The 17,387-nt window shown below is 37.9% G+C and overlaps 1 protein-coding gene and 1 long non-coding RNA gene across 5 annotated transcripts in view; one reads left to right on the plus strand and one right to left on the minus strand.

Annotated features, from left to right (window-relative positions):
* The first annotated feature begins 1,333 nt into the window (after positions 1-1,333).
* On the plus strand, positions 1,334-14,442 carry LOC309657314. The gene is made up of 2 exons (XR_014261768.1): positions 1,334-5,483; positions 5,787-14,442. It is a non-coding gene; the product is annotated as an uncharacterized lncRNA (long non-coding RNA).
* GHR (growth hormone receptor) overlaps positions 14,312-17,387 on the minus strand; it is a gene marked incomplete at its 5' end in the record, with an annotated part of 277,380 nt that continues 274,304 nt past the window's right edge. For all 4 annotated transcript variants that reach the window (XM_082454515.1, XM_082454517.1, XM_082454516.1 and 1 more), the window contains one exon: positions 14,312-17,344. In XM_082454515.1, coding sequence (XP_082310641.1) covers positions 16,370-17,344 — 975 coding nt within the window. In that variant the 3' untranslated portion in view covers positions 14,312-16,369. The remainder of the gene's footprint in view (positions 17,345-17,387) is intronic.

Here is a 17,387-nt window from a genome sequence, read left to right on the forward strand (position 1 = left end):
TCACATGGCAGTTCTATTAATTTTTCTAGCTCCTTTCTGGATTTGGAGTTCTTGTGTTTGCATCCTGACTCTAATATTAATTTTGTGACTTTTGTCATGGTTAATGAACTATATTCCTCAGTTTCCACATCACTAAGCTGGGAATAATAGAACTTACATCATCGGATTGTTGTGAGGATAAAATAAGTTCATGTATGTAAAGTGTTTAGAAAAGTGTCTGGCATATAAGTGCTTAATAAATTCTAGAAATTCTATCTATCCTTTATGAAAAATGTCATCCATTAGATGGAATTATCAGGTTATGTAGATTCAGTGGTGTGCTGGAGCTGGTTTCAACTGTCTCATGAGAGCTGATTGTGCAATCTTTCTGACTTTGTGTTCAGTGATGAAGCACTGATGGCTTAAAATCAGTTACATTGGGAATCTTTACACCACAAAAATTTGCAAATACTACAAATCTGGACTCTCTCTTCCCCCCGCCCCCCATCTCCCCGAACTGGTTGTTAAGCAGTGGTGTGCTAATAAATGTTTATCAGAAAAAGAAACTTTTATCTCTAGCAGGTGATTCTTTGGATTCATGAACACTATAAAACATTTTTCCATTTCTTCACACTGAATAAGATCAGAAGCTTTTGCCCTATCAAGGAATGTTACATCCTACACTGTTTTTAGAATACTGGACTAGTCAGAAGGTCTGTGCTTTTGTCCTGGCTCCAACACTTATTAATTAACTTTGGGAAAAACTCTTAGATTTTCTGAGCCGTGGTTTTCTTGCCTGTAAAATGTTAAAAATAATGTCTGAGTTGCTTACAGATTTATGTTTAAATGAAATAATACATATGAAAGTACTTCATAAAATTAAAACACTATGCAAATTATTTTTATCATATTGTATCATCTAAAGGAAAGCTAATAATAAAAATCTTTCTACTTTGAACTTTTGGAAAATCTGCTGGGAAAGCCAAAGTGCATTACAATTTCCTGACAAATTATTTCTTCCTTACAGAAAATGCTGGTAACATCTCTTTTTTTTTTTTTTTAAATTAATTCATTAATTAATTAATGGCTGTGTTGGGTCTTCGTTTCTGTGCAAGGGCTTTCTCTAGTTGTGGCAAGCGGGGGCCACTCTTCATCGCGGTGCGCGGGCCTCTCACTATCGCAGCCTCTCTTGTTGCGGAGCACAGGCTCCAGACGCGCAAGCTCAGTAATTGTGGCTCATGGGCCCAGCTGTTCCGCGGCATGTGGGATCTTCCCAGACCAGGGCTCGAACCCGTGTCCCCTGCATTGGCAGGCAGATTCTCAACCACTGCGCCACCAGGGAAGCCCCGCTGGTAACATCTCTTAATGTGAAAAATCTATTATGCTTGAAGTTCCATCTGGGTGATTTATTTATTTTTTAACTCAGAAGATAAAAATAAGGAGTGAATTATTTTTGTTCAAGTAATAATATACACATTATTCTGTAGCTTCCCAGTAAAATATGCTCTTCATGAAGAGTGATATAAGCATTACTCTGTTGTAACACTCAGATTTCACAGTAAACTAAATGTACTGAGTGAGACTGAGAATTTGTTACTGTTGGTAAGTTCCATGTGTTAATCCTCCTCAGCTAGTCTTCCAGCTGAAGGGGGGAAATTCAGTCTTCTTTTTCAGCAAGGAGATAGAAAGTCAGTGCCACGGAGAAGACAATGAATGCTCTAAGACCTCTAAGACCTTAGAAAAATGTCATTTCATATGGGAAAAAAGGTAACATACCAGAGTTGAGAAGGATCTGTTGTTATTTTAATCATGCAGCTGCAGCCTTTTTATTTCTTAGAAAGTTTTATTGATAAGTTTTGTGGCCTCAAAGATGCGTCGTTCAGATTCACATTTACCTGAAATTTATTATAACTTTATTTTGTACTAGGCTTGCTAGTTACTCTTCTTAGAGCAGCTTTCCCCAAGTGTTAATAGACCCAATGATGGGTACTCCTTTACCATTATGTTTTCCATTGTTGAATAAATTGGAATATGTGTTAAATTTAAATAGATTTCTTTAACAGTAGAAGCTTTAAAATGTCAATTTGTACTCTGGCTTTCCCAGAGGGAAATGTAGTATGAAGTGTTTTCCAAATTGACTACAGAATCATTCATTTAAGAACATTTCAGGGAACAGGTATGCCCCAGAATACATGTTGGCAAACCCATCTTAGGAAGGTTGTTAGGTGAGCTAAAAACTAGAATGTGATAAACACCATTAGAAGTGGTTCAGAAGAGGGAATGATCATTCAAGGCTGGAGGAGATCTAGGGGGCTGCATGAAGGAAGTGTTTGAGCTGGGCCACGAAGGATGAGGGAAAGTTCGATAGGCAGAGTTGGTAGGTGGGAGCTTTTCAGGTGGAGGAAGAGGCAGGAACAAAAACTTAGAGATGGGAAAGCACAAACTCTATTCAGAGCGGCAAATGTCTCTTGATACCTCCACAAGGGGATCTTAAGTTCAAGTAAACATTCCCCAGATGACTACAGACCATGCTTGGCCCCAGTCTACTGATGAGACTGTAAGACAGGGCAGTATCAGGCTTTCTGTTTTACAGTCATAGTTGTGGCAACAATCCATGTAGCAGTCTACACAACCATTGACATAGCTGTCCAGTATTTTCTTTCCTCTCTTCTGCCAAGTGACAGCTCAAGTGCAAGGGCAGGGGACTCATATTGGGCAGGTAAAGGAGTTCCCCCAGGCTCGGAAGCTCTATGTTCCACTGGAGCCAATAGCTCTTATTACAACTCCACAGGCATAGCTTTTAGTGTCCCCATATGGGATGTACTCAAAGAGTCACCATGCTCAAGTCCAAAGCATGGTTTATCTCTGGGCATCTAGAGTTTCTCCTTACCCAGATGCAATTTACCAGTCAGGTCATTTTAACCATGAGCAATTTTACTTATGTAACATAGTTGACATAATATTCTCTGATTTCCAAGGGAACAGAGCTTAACCAAAGGTCAAATTCTTATTCAGAAGCTGTGCCCTTTACACACAGCCTTTAAATAATAAGCTAGCAAGGAGATTGGGCAAATGATGTATTATCTTGGATTCCAACTAGAGTTTGGATTCAAGTAACTTCTACCTTTTCCCATTTCTTACCCTAAACAGGGAACATGCAAAGACATTTAGTATTTTGTTATAAAACTCTGTAAATATGAAAATATTATAACACTAGATTTCAGTGTTAGTATGTTCTGATAGAACCATTAAGAATTTAAAATACAGGAACACATGTGTAGCCATCTTGATTAATCTTTCATAAGATTAACATGACATTAACCTTCTGAAATAGAAAGGATCGTGCTCTTCCGATCCATGGAAGTAAGAATCCTGCCTTTACCTTCACTCCTGATCCTTGAAGCATCCAATATGAACGATAAGCCTGTCATCTCATAAGGCTGAGTCTTGTGTATGTAAAAAATATCTGGTGCTTCAAATGTGACCTTTTGTTGTGTAAATGTTAAGGCAGTATATGTTCCAGTATCTTAGGGACAAATGAGACATGATTTTCCAAACCATATTTCTAACAAGGAAGAAAACCTAAGGCTTCACCCATGGTTCTTTTAGATAATGGCTGCTCAAAGAGCAGAAGGCAGCAGGTGGAGAAATTTTGTTTTTTAATTTTTATTTTATATTGGACTATAGTTGATTTACAATGTTGTGTTAGTTTCAGGTGTACAGCAAAGTGATTCAGTTGTACATATACATATATATATATTATTATTCAAATTCTTTTCCCATTTAGGATATTACAGAATATTGAGCAGAGTTCCCTGTGCTATACAGTATGTTCTTGTTGGTTATCAATTTTAAATATAATAGTGTGTATATATCAATCCCAAACTCCCAATTTATCCCTCCCTCCCCACCTTTCCCCTTTGGTAACCATAAGTTTGTTTTCTATGTCTGTGAGTCTGTTTCTATTTTGTAAATAAGTTCATTTGTATCATTTTTTAAAAGAGTCTGCATATAAGTGATATCATATGATATTTGTCTTTCTCTGTCTGACTTACTTCACTGAGTATGATAATCTCTAGGCCCATCCATGTTGCTGCAAATGGCATTATTTCATTCTTTTTTATGGCCAAGTAATATTCCATTGTATATATGTACCACATCTTCTTTATCTACTCATCTGTCGATGGACATTTAGGTTGCTTCCATGTCTTGGCTATTGTAAATAGTGCTGCAATGAACACTGAGGTGCATGCATCCCTTTGAACCATGGTTTTCTCCAAATATATGCTCAGTAATGGGATTTCTGGATTATATGGTAGCTCTATTTTTAAATTTTTAAGGAACCTCCATACTGTCCTCCATAGTGGCTGTACCAATTTACATTCCCACCAACAGTGTAGGAGGGTTCCCTTTTCTCCACACCTTCTCCAGCATTTATTGTTTGTAGATTTTTTGATGATGGCCATTCTGACTGGTGTGAGGTGATACCTCATTGTAGTTTTGATTTGCATTTCTCTAATAATTAGTGATGTTGAGAATCTTTTCATATGCCTCTTGGCCATCTGTATGTCTTCTTTGGAGAAATGTCTATTTAGGTCTTCTGCCCATTTTTTGATTGGGCTATTTGTTTTTTGTTTTGATATTGAGCCGCATGAGCTGTTTGTAAATTTTGGAGATTAATCCCTTGTCAGTCGCATCATTTGTAAATATTTTCTCCCATTCTGTGGGTTGTCCTTTCATTTCGTTTATAGTTTCCTTTGCTGTGCAAAAGATTTTGAGTTTAATTAGGTCCCATTTGTTTATTTTTGTTTTTATTTCCATTACTGTAGGAGACAGATCAAAAAAGATATTGTTGTGATTTATGTCAAAGAGTGTTCTGCCTGTGTTTTCCTCTAAGAGTTTTGTAGTATCCAGCCTAACATTTAGGTCTTTAATCAATTTTGAGTTTATTTTATGTGTATTGTGTTAGAGAATGTTCTAATTTCATTCTTTTACACGTAGCTGTCCAGTTTTCCCCACACCATTTATTGAAGAGACTGTCTTTTCTCCATTGTATAGTCTTGCCTCTTTGTTGTAGATTAATAGACCATAAGTGTGTGGGTTTATTTCTGGTCTTTCTATCCTGTTCCATTGAGCTATATTTCTGTTTTTGTGCCAGTAGAATACTGTTTTGATGACTGTAGCTTTGTAATATAGCTTGAACTCAGGAAGCTTGTTTCCTCCAGCTGCATTTTTCTTTCTCAAGATTGTTTTTGCTATTCGGGGTCTTTTGTGTCTCCATACAAATTTTATGATTTTTTGTTCTATTTCTGTGAAAATTGCCATTGGTAATCTGATAGGGATTGCACTGAATCTGTAGATTGCTTTGGGTAATATAGTCATTTTCACAGTACTGATTCTTCCAATCCAAGAACATGGTATATCTTTCCATCTGTTTGCGTCAACTTCAATTTCTTTCATCAGCATCTTATAGTTTTTGGAGTACAGTTCTTTTGCCTCCTTAGGTAGTTTTTATTTTTTTTTAAAATATTTATTTATGGCTGTGTTGGGTCTTCGTTTCTGTGTGAGGGCTTTCTCTAGTTGTGGCAAGCGGGGGCCACTCCTCATCGCGGTGCGCGGGCCTCTCACCATCGCGGCCTCTCCTGTTGTGGAGCACAGGCTCCAGATGCGCAGGCTCAGTAATTGTGGCTCACGGGCCCAGTTGCACCGCGGCATGTGGGATCCTCCCAGACCAGGGCTCAAACCCGTGTCCCCTGCATTGGCAGGCAGATTCTCAACCACTGCGCCACCAGGGAAGCCCTCCTTAGGTAGTTTTATTCCTAGGTATTTTATTCTTTTTGATGCAGTGGTAAATGGGATTGTTTCTTTAATTTCTCTTTCTGATCTTTCATTGTTAGTGTATAGAAATGCAACAGATTTTGGTGTATTAATTTCATACCCTACAACTTTACTGAATTCACTGATGAGTTCTAGTAGTTTTCTGGTAGCATCTTTAGGATTTTCTATGTACAGTATCATGTCATCTGCAAACAGTGACAGTTTTACTTCTTCTTTGCCAATTTGGATTCCTTTTATTTCTTTTTCTTTTCTGACTGCTGTGGCTAGAACATCCAAAACTATGTTGAATAACAGTGGCGAGGGTGGACATCCTTGGCTTGTTCCTGATCCTAGAGAAAATGCTTTTAGCTTTTTACAGTTGAGTATTATCCAAGCTGTAAGTCTGTCATATATGTCCTTTATTATGTTGAGGTATGTTCCTTCTATGCCCACTTAATGGAGAGTTTTTATCATAAATGGGTGTTGAATTTTGTCAAAAGCTTTTTCTGTATCTACTGAAATGATCATATGGTCATATTTGTCAATTTGTTAATGTGGTGTGTTACACTGATTTATTTGGGGATATTGAAAAATCCTTGCATCCCTGGGATAAATTCCACTTGATCATGGTGTATGATCATTTTAATGTATTGTTCAGTTTGCTAGTATTTTGTGGAGGAGTTTTGTGTCTATGTTCACCAGTGATATTGGCCTGTAATTTCCTTTTTTTGTGGTATCTTTGTCTGGTTTTGGTATCAGGGTGATGGTGGCCTCATAGAATGAGTTTGGGAGTGTTCCTTCCTCTGCAAATTTTTGGAAAGGTTTCAGTAGGATAGGTGTTTACTCTTCTCTAAATGTTTGGTAGAGTTCAACTGTGAAACCATCTGGTCCTTGACTTTTGTTTGCTGGGAGTATTGAAATCACTGATTCAATTTCAGTACTGGTAATTGTTCATATTTTCTATTTCTTCCTGGTTCACTATTGAGAGATTATAAGAATTTGTCCATTTCTTCTACGTTGTACATTTTATTGGCATATATTTGCTTGTAGTAGTCTCTTAGGATCCTTTGTATTTCAGTAGTGTCCATTGTAACTTCTCCTTTTTCATTTCTAATTTTACTGATTTGAGCCTTCTCCCTTTTTTTCCTTGATGAGTCTGGCTAAAGGTTCATCAATTTTGTTTACTTTTTCAAAGAACCAGCTTTTAGTTTCATTGATCTTTGCTATTGCTTTCTTTGTCTCTATTTCATTTCATTTTTTTTTTGAATCGAGGTATAGTTGTTTTACAATATTGTGTTAGTTTCTACTGTACAGAGAAGTGGAGTTCCCTGTGCTATACAGCAGGTTCTCATTAGTTAACTATATTATACATATTAGTGTATATATGTTAGTCCCAACCTCCCAATTTATCACCCCTCCTTTCCTCCCTTAGTGTCCACACTTTTTTTTCTCTACATCTGTGTCTCTATTTCTGCCTTGCAAACCGGTTCATCTGTAGCATTTTTTCTAGATTCCACAAGTATGTGTTAATATACGATATTTGTTTTTCTCTTTCTGACTTACTTCACTCTGTATGACAGTCTCTAGGTCCATCCCCATCTCTACAAATGACCCAATTTCGTTCCTTTTTATGGCTGAGTAATATTCCATTGTATATATGTACCACAGCTTCTTTATGCATTCGTTCCATGAGCTGGCTATTGTAAATAGTGTTGCAATGACATTGGGGTGCATGTGTCATTTTTTTTTTTAACATCTTTGTTGGAGTATAATTGCTTTCCAATGTTGTGTTAGTTTCTGCTGTATAAGAAAGTGAATCAGCTATATGCATATGTATATCTCCATAACCCCTCCCTCTTGCATCTCCCTCCTACCCTCCTTATCCCACCCTTCTAGGTGGTCGCAAAGCGCCGAGCTGATCTCCCTGTGCTATGCAGCTGCTTCCCACTAGCTATCTATTTTACATTTGGTAGTGTATATATGTCAATGTTATTCTCTCACTTCGTCCCAGCTTACCCTTCTCCCTCCCCGTGTCCTCAAGTCCATTCTCTATGTCTGCATCTTTATTCCTGTCCTTCCCCTAGGTTCTTCAGAACCATTTTTTTTTTTTAGATTCCATATATATGTGTTAGCATATGGTATTCGTTTTTCTCTTTCTGACTTACTTCACTCTGTGTGACAGACTCTAGGTCCATCCACTTCACTACAAATAACTCATTTTTGTTTCTCTTTATGGTTGAGTAATAGTCCATTGTATATATGTGCCACGTCTTCTTTATCCATTCATCTGTCGATGGATGCTTAGGTTGCTTCCATGTCCTGGCTATTGTAAATAGGGCTGCAATGAACATTGTGGTACCTGACTCTTTTTGAATTATGGTTTTCTCAGGGTATATGCCCAGTAGTGGAATTGCTGGGGTCATATGGTAGTTCTATTTTTAGTTTTTTAAAGAACCTCCATACTATTCTCCAAAGCGGCTGTATAAATTTACATACCCACCAGCAGTGTATGAGGGTTCCCTTTTCTCCACACCCTTTCCAGCATTTACCGTTTGTAGATTTTTTGATGATGGCCATTCTGACTGATGTGAGGTGATACCTCATTGTAGTTTTGATTTGCATTTCTCTAATGATTAGTGATGTTGAGCATCTTTTCCTGTGTTTGTTGGCAATCTGTATATCTTCTTTGGAGAAATGTCTATTTACATCTTCCACCCATTTTTTGATAGGTTGTTTGTTTTTTAATATTGAGCTGCATGAGTTGTTTGTATATTGTGCAGATTAATCCTTTGTCCGTTGCTTTGTTTGCAAATATTTTCTCCCATTCTGAGGGCTTGCTTTTCGTCTTCTTTATGGTTTCCTTTGCTGTGCAAAAGCTATTAACTTTCATTAGGTCTTGTTTGTTTATTTTTGTTTTGATTTCCATTACTCTAGGAGGTCTGTCAAAAAAGATCTTGCTGTGGTTTATGTCCAAGAGTGTTCTTCCTATGTTTTCCTCTAAGAGTTTTACAATGTCTGGTGTTACATTTAGGTCTTTAATCCATTTTGAGTTTATTTTTGTGTATGGGGTTAGGGAGTGTTCTAATTTCATTCTTTTACATGTAGCTGTCCAGTTTTCTGTGCACCACTTATTGAAGAGACTGTCTTTTCTCCATTGTATGTTCTTGCCTCCTTTGTCATAAATTAGGTGACCATATCTACATGGGTTTATCTCTGAGCTTTCTATCCTGTTCCATTGATCTATATTTCTGTTTTTGTTCCCATTCTGTACTGTCTTGATTACTGTAGCTTTGCAGTATAATCTTTAGTCAGGGAGTCTGATTCCTCCAGCTCTGTTTTTGTTTTTTCCTTCAAGATTGCTTTGGCTATTTGGCATCTTTTGTGTCTCCATACAGATATTAAGATTTTTTTGTTCTAGTTCTGTGAAAAATGCCATTGGTAATTTGATAGGGATTGCATTGAATCTGTAGATTGCTTTGGGTAGTATAGTCATTTTCACAGTATTTATTCTTCCAATCCAAGAACATGGTATATCTCTCCATCTGTTTGTATCATGTTTAATTTCTTTCATCAGTGTCTTATAGTTTTCTGCATACAGGTCTTTTGCCTCCTTAGGTAGTTTTATCCGTAGGTATTTTGTTCTTTTTGTTGCAGTGGTAAATGGGAGTGTTTCCTTAATTTCTCTTTCAGATTTTTCATCATTAGTGTATAGGAATGCAAGAGATTTCTGTGCATTAATTTTGTATCCTGCAACTTTACCAAATTGATTGATTAGCTCTAGCAGTTTTCTGGTCGCATCTTTAGGATTTTCTATGTATAGTATCGTGTCATCTGCAAACAGTGACAGCTTTACTTCTTCTTTTCCAATTTGTATTCCTTTTATTTCTTTTTCTTCTCTGACTGCTGTGGCTATGTCTTCCAAAACTATGTTTAATAATAGTGGTGAGCATGGACATCCTTGTCTTGTTCCTGACCTTAGCAGAAATGCTTTTAGTTTTTCACCATTGAGAATGATGTTTGCTATGGGTTTGTCATGTATGGCCTTTATTATGTTGAGGTAGGTTCCCACTATGCCCATTTCTGGAGAGTTTTTATCATAAATAGGTGTTGAATTTTGTCAAAAGCTTTTTCTGCATCTATTGAGATTGTCATATGGTTTTTATTCTTCAATTTGTTAATATGGAGTGTCACATTGATTTGCATATATTGAAGAATCCTTGCATCCTTGGGATAAATCCCACTTGATCATGTTTTATGATCCTTTTTATGTGTTGTTGGATTCTGTTTTCTCGTATTTTGTTGAGGATTTTTGCATCTATATTCATCAGTGATATTGGTCTGTAATTCTCTTTTTTTGTGACATCTTTGTCTGGCTTTGGTATCAGGGTGATGGTGGCCTTGTAGAATGAGTTTGGGTGTGTTCCTCCTTCTGAAATTTTTTGGAAGAGTTTGAAGAGGATGGGTGTTAGCTCTTCTCTAAATGTTTGATAGAATTTACCTGTGAAGCTGTCTGGTCCTAGACTTTTGTTTGTTGGAAGATTTTTAATCACAGTTTCAATTTCATTACTTGTGATTGGTCTGTTCGTATTTTCTATTTCTTCCTGGTTCAGTCTTGGAAGGTTACACCTTCTAAGAGTTTGTCCATTTCTTCCAGGTTGTCCATTTTATTGGCATAGAGTTGCTTGTAGTATTCTCTTATGATGCTTTGTATTTCTGCAGTGTCTGTTGTAACTTCTCCTTTTTCATTTCTAATTTTATTGATTTGAGTCCTCTCCCTCCGAGTCTGGCTAATGGTTTATCAATTTTGTTTATCTTCTCAAAGAACCAGCTTTTAGTTTTATTGATCTTTGCTATTGTTTTCTTCGTCTGTTTTTCATTTATTTCTTCTGTGATCTTTATGATTTCTTTCCTTCTACTAACTTTGGGTTTTGTTTGTTCTTCTTTCTCTAGTTCCTTTAGGTGTTAAATTAGATTGTTTATTGGGATTTTTCTTGCTTCCTGAGGTAAGATTGTATTGCTATAAACTTCTCTCTTAGGACTGCTTTTTCTGTGTCCCATAGGGTTTAAATCATTGTGTTTTCATTTTCATTTGTTTCTAGGTATTTTTTGATTTCCTCTGTGATTTCTTCAGTGAGCCATTGGTTGTTTAGTAGCATATTGTTTAGCCTCCACATGTTTGTGTTTTTTACAGTTTTTTTCTTGTAGTTCATTTCTAATCTCATAGTGTTGTCAGAAAGATGGTTGATATGATTTCAATTTTCTTAAATTTACCAAGGCTTGTTTTGTGTCCTAGCATGTGATCAATCCTGGCAAATGTTCCATGAGTACTTGAAAAGAATGTGTATTCTGCTCCTTTTAGAGGGAATGCTCTATAAATATTGATTAAGTCCATCTGGTCTAATGTGTCCTTTAAGGCCTGTGTTTCCTTATTGATTTTCTGTCTGGATGATCTATTGATGAAAGTGGGGTTTTAAAGTCCCCCACTATTATTGTGTTACTGTTGATTTCTCCTCTTATGGTTGTTAGTATTTGCCTTATATATTGAGGTGCTGCTATGTTGGGTGCATATATACTTACAATTGTTATATCTTCTTCTTGGATTGATCCCTTGATCATTATGTAGTGTCCTTTGTCTGTTGCAAGAGTTTTTAAAGTCTATTTTGTCTCAGATGAGTATAGCTACACCAGGTTTCATTTGATTTCCATTTGCAATGAATACCTTTTTTCATCCCCTATCATTGTCTGTATGTGTTCTTACATCTGAAGTGGGTCTCTTGTAGACAGCATATATATGGATCTTGTTTTTGTATCTGTTCAGCTAGTTTGTGTCTTTTGGTTGGAGCTTTTAATCCATTTACATTTAACGTAATTATTGATATGTATGTTCTTATTGCCATTTTGTTAATTGTTTTGTATTTGTCTTTGTAGGTCTTTTCCCTTCCTTTCCTCTTCTCTTCTCTTTTGTGATTTGATGGCTAAATTTACTGTTGTGTTTGTATTCCTTATTCTTTTTTTGTTTGTGTATCTATTGTAGATTTTTGGTTTGTGGTTACCATGAGGTTTTGATATAGCAGTCTATATATAAAGAAGATTGTTTTATGTTGCCAGTCTTTTAATTTCAAATGCATTTCCAGTATCCTGCATTTGTACTCTCCTCTTCTCATGATTGCTGGTTTTGATATCATATTTATGTGTGGATGATTTCCTACCTTTATATTTGCCTTTACCGGTGAGCTTTTCCTTTTGTAATTTTCTTGTTTTTAGTCGTGGCCTTTTCTTTTTCACCTAGAGAAGTTCCTTTAGCATTTGTTGCAAAGCTGGTCTGGTCTGGTGGTGCTGAATTCTCTTAGCTTCTCAGTTTTGTAAAGCTTTTGATTTCTCCATCAAATCTGAACAAGAGCCTTGCTGGCTAGTGTATTCTTGGTTGTAGGTTCTTCCCTTTCATCACTTTAAATATATGGTGCTGCTCTTTTCTGGCCTGTAAAGTTTCTGCTGAAAAATCAGCTGATAACCTTATGGGAGTTCCCTTGTATGTTATTTGTTTATTTTCCCTTGTTGCTTTTAGTATTTTCACTTTGTCTTTAATTTTTGTCAGTTTGATTACTCTCTGTCCCAGCATGTTCCTCCTTGGGTTTATCCTGCCTGGGACTCTCTGCGCTTCCTGGACTTGGGTTACACTTTCCTTTCCCATGTTAGGGAATTTTTCAGCTATTGTCTATTCAAATATTTACTCAGGTCCTTTCTCTCTATCTTCTCTTTTTGGGACTCCTATAATGTGAATGTTGGTGCATTTAATGTTGTCTCAGAAGTCTCTTAGATTGTCCTCATTTCTTTTCATTCTTTTTTCTTTATTCTGTTCCACAGCAGGGATTTCCACCATTTTGTCTTCCAGTTCACTTATACATTCTTCTCCTTCATTTATTCTGCTGTTGATCCCTTTTAGTGTATTTTTCATTTCAGTTGTTGTATTGTTCATCTATGTTTGTTCTTTAATTCTTTTAGGTCTTTATTAAATATTTCTTGTATCTTCCTGGTCTGTGCCTTTATCTTTTACTGAGATCTTGGATCATCCTTACTATCATTACTCTGAATTCTTTTTTGGGTAGATTGCCTGTCTTCACTGAGTTGTTCTCGGATTTTATCTTGCCCCTTTCTCTGGGATATAGTCCTCTGCTGTCTCATTTTGTCTTTCTGTGGTTGTGGTTTCCATTCCGCAGGTTGCAGGGTTGTAGTTTTTCTTGCTTCTGCTGTCTGCCCCCTTGTGGATGAGGCTGGTCTAAGGGGCTTGTGCTGGTTTCCTGGTGAGAGGGACTGGTTCCAGCCCACTGGTGGGCGGAGCTGGGTCTTGTCCCTCCTGTGGGCAGGGCTGTGTTAAGGGGTGTGTTTAGTGGCCAGCTGTGGGCTTAGGAAGACTTTAGGCAGCCTGTTTGCTGATGGGTGGGGCTGTGTTCCCACCCTGTTGGTTGTTTGGTCTGAGGCATCCCAGCACTAGAGCCTATGGGCTGTTGGGTGGGGCCAGGTCTTGGTGAGAAAGTGGTGGCCTCCAGGAGGGCTTATGCCAGTGAGTACTACCCAGAACTACCGCCACCAGTGTCTTTGTCCACGCAGTGAGTCACAGCCACCCCCTCACACACCCCCACCCTCCTCTGCAGGAGACACTCCAATACCAGCAGGTAGGTCTGGCCCAGGGTCTTATGAGGTCACTCTTTTTCCCCTGGGTCCTGGTGCTCATGAGACCTTGTGTGTGCCCTCCAAGAGTGGAATTTCTGCCTCCCCCAGTTCTGTGGAAGTCTTGCAATCAAACCCTGCTGGACTTCAAAGCCAGGTGCTCTTGGGGCTCCTTTTCCCAATGCCAGACCCCCAGCCTGGGTAGCCTGACGTGGGACTCACAACTTTCACTCCTGTGGAAGAACCTCTGTGATACAATTATTTTCCAGTTTGTGCATTGCCCACCTGGTGGGTATGGGATTTGATTTTATCGTGATTGCACCCTTCTTGGAGCTGGAGCCTCCAATGGGGGAATCTCTGCTTCATGGCTTTACTGCTCTTAGGCTCCTATACAACCTACTTAACCAGCTTCCCTCCCAGCCTCTTATTGGCTTCCCATTATGACAAGGAGCTAGTCTGACAAACTGACTTGTTCTAATGTATGAATGGTAGAGGGAGAGCTGTTTAACCCTCCCCTCTTTCTAGGCAACATGCTCAAGCTCTCCCCACTTCACAAACACCCCCACATATGTCATGCATGCTTTGATGCATCCAAAATATGGCTCTAAGAGTCCAGGCAAGCCAGCAGGATATTTTTGAGCTGGGCTCGTATTTACTCAGAAAAAAAGGGAAGGAGCTGTCTCCTCTGCTCTATATTTCAGCACAGAACAAAAATCTTCACACACATTGCTACTGTGTTTAAACCAACTGTGCCATGCTCCCCTTACAAGGAGAAGAACTGAGTATGCAGTCTGATTTAGGATGCTTTTCCTGAGGGTGTTTGACAATAGAAGCATACCATCACAAATCCAAGAAAATAAATTTATTAAACTTTGAAGGAAAAAAATCCACAGACATAAAGAAAGTTAAATATAAACTGCAGGACACAACTAGTCATACTAGTGAATAATGGCTTGTGTGGCCAGCAAAGTACCAAAATGACATTCGGAGACCGATTGAGGTATTTAGCTATTTTTGGCTATAGAAATGTTGTCAGCCTATTGTGAAATAGTAAGATAGTTTTCCCAAACACACAGTTTTAAGTTGAATTAGGTTCTACATTGATGAAACTGTCTATGAAACTAAATTATGTAGCTCTTAGAGAAAACCGTAGCAGCAAGGTAGCAGAAAATCTATTAAACATCTATTACAAAGTGACATGTTGAACTTTAAACACCCAATTCTAGCTTTTCACTGTCCTTCCTGCAAGAAAGAGGGAATTTAAAATTGCCAACCATTAAGCTTGTTTCCTAAAAAAGTATGGCAAATACTATGTAAGTTAAAGCTAACTTTAAAGTTTTATTAACCTTTAAAAAGTACTTAAGTGAGAAGCATTCTTGAGTGAGATGAGTCTTCTCTTTTTGACAAACCTTTTGAGGAGCAATCCCAATGCTCCTATGAATGATGTTTAGGTTATTAAGATATTGAACAATAACTTATAATTTACTCAGGCCCCTTCTTTTTCTTCTGACTACCCGCTTTAAGGCCAATCCACTCAGAGGGGAAGTAAAAAATGATGAAACTTCTTTTACTACTTTAAATAAATCCTATAAAAGATTTGGTGAGGAAGAAAGTTTCTGCTATGGGTTTAAATAAATTTTTGAGTTATCTTGGGGATTTACAATCTTGTTTTTTCTCTTTTTTGCTACCATGAATAATGAGTATGTGTCTGGCTATAGGCTGTGAAAGAAAAACCTTTTTCTTGAACTTTTATTCCATGATCTGGTTAACTTCACTTCGACCAGCTTCAACTTACAAAATGCTTCTTGTACCTATTCCTTCCTTAGGTAAATATGAACTAAGAGACACTGCGGCCGAGGTTCTAAGGCTTGACTCTCATGATCTGAGTGCACTAAGAAACTCCTTCCCTGTGCACTGCAGTGATTAAGCACTCCGGGTCAATAGGAACCAGCTATGATTTCTGTTCTCTTAGTATGCAGTGCTCTGACATGAACCAAAACTTGGGTAAGAAAAGGCTTTTTGTTCATTTGTGTTGTGGGGTTTTTTTTTTTTTTTTTTTGGTTCATGATAAGTTGACCTGTGCAACCATTTTAAAGTTTTCTAAATTAACAAATATCTGTTTACAAATTCAGATAAGATGAACACATTCCAATAATGCAGCTAACTACAATCATTTTAGAATCATTTAAAGAGTTTTAGGAGGTATAAAAAGGGCCTTGTAAAAAACTAGTTTTTCTTCAGGTGCGTTGACCAAAGCATTAAACCAGCTTTAGACTGCAGTTACTACATTCTTTAGATGGGTTGGCATGAGCTACAGTACACCGTGTATAGTGTAATAGAAAACAGCCATGCTTAAAGTGTAAATTATTAAAAATACCTTTATCCATTTTATGTCAAAATAAATGTTTTACATATCCAAACTATTTCTTCTCTTCTTACCTATAATTTTAGTTCCCAATTATTAAAAAAAATTAGCCTGTGCTATGATTTGCATTCAATCGTCCTGAACTGCAAAAGCCACCTGATTTTTCGCTTTTTCAAAAAGCATGATTAACTATAGATTAAAAAACATAGCCATTCAATGCTTAGTAGCACAAAATTAACACCCACAATAACAAGACAATCACTGCCACTAAATAGTCTTTGAGACAATTCTTTAAAATATTTACAGTTCACAACAAGAATATCTATCTGATTAAGGGTTCTTCTTCTTTTTCTTTAATATCATGTTTCAACGTTTCAGGAAAAGCCATTTAGAATCCGTATCCCCCACCCTCAACTCCCACACCCCCCAAAAAAAGGTTTAAACATTGTTTTGGTTTAAGCATTCATGCCCTAGCCAACTCTTTGCTAGAGTAAATAGGTAGCTCATTAAATATGTAGCTCATGGGAAATCGAAGAAAAGCTACGGCATGATTTTGTTCAGTTGGTCTGTGCTCACGTAGCCACATGACGAGAGAAACTCTTTGTCAGGCAAGGGCAGGGCAGTTGCATTGAGTACAAGGCCCTGTGGAGATTGTACTATATGAATGGAGGTATAGTCTGGGACAGGCATCTCAGAACTTGGAACACGTTCTGCTGTCCCAGACCTCCCAGCAGTAGTGGTAAGGCTTTCCGTGGTGATGTAAATGTCTTCCGGGTTAAAGCTTGGCTCTACATGTGATTCAACCTCGACATGAGGGGCCAGGGCGATGCACTTTTTGGCATCTGCCTCACAGAAGTAGGCGTTGTCCATGATGAAGTTTGCTTGGCAGGGTGAGACCACTTCTGGATGCATGTCACACTGGGAGATCCCAGCCTTATTCTTTTGGCCCGGGGAAAGGACCACACTCCCTGCTGGTGTAATGTCACTTACCTGGGCATAAAAGTCGATGTTTGCCAATGAACTTGGATTGCTGAGCTGCTGCGTGTGGCCAGCTTGATGAGTTGACTCAGTTCCACCAATAAGAAGTGATCTTGGTTTGTTTTCCTCTCCTAGGATAACGCTGGGCTGCTGGCTAGCAGGGGCAGCATCATTAGAAGGTGAGTTATTTTGATTCTTCTGGTCAAGGCACAAGCGATCTGCTTCCCCTTTTAACCTTTGTGGCTGAGCAACCTCTGAGGTACCATCACACATGTCACTGGCATTGAAGTCAGTCTCCAGAATGTCAGGTTCATAACAGCTGGTACGTCCAGAGTCATCATCCTTTGCCCCAAGGATATTAAGTGATTTTTCATGGTCATTGCTTAGAAGTCTGTCTGTGTCTGATCCTTCAGTCTTTTCATCGGGGTCATCAATATCTAGCTCAATAAATTCAACCCAAGAGTCATCATTGTAGAATTCGTGTTTATAGTTGTCATGAATGGCTAAGATTGTGTTCACCTCTTCTAATTTTCCTTCCTAGGAAATAGAAAATGAAGATCTATGAAAAGAAACTCACAAC

This window comes from Balaenoptera physalus (assembly GCF_965194825.1).
Source record: "Balaenoptera physalus genome assembly, chromosome: 3".
NCBI classification, from domain to species: domain Eukaryota; kingdom Metazoa; phylum Chordata; class Mammalia; order Artiodactyla; family Balaenopteridae; genus Balaenoptera; species Balaenoptera physalus.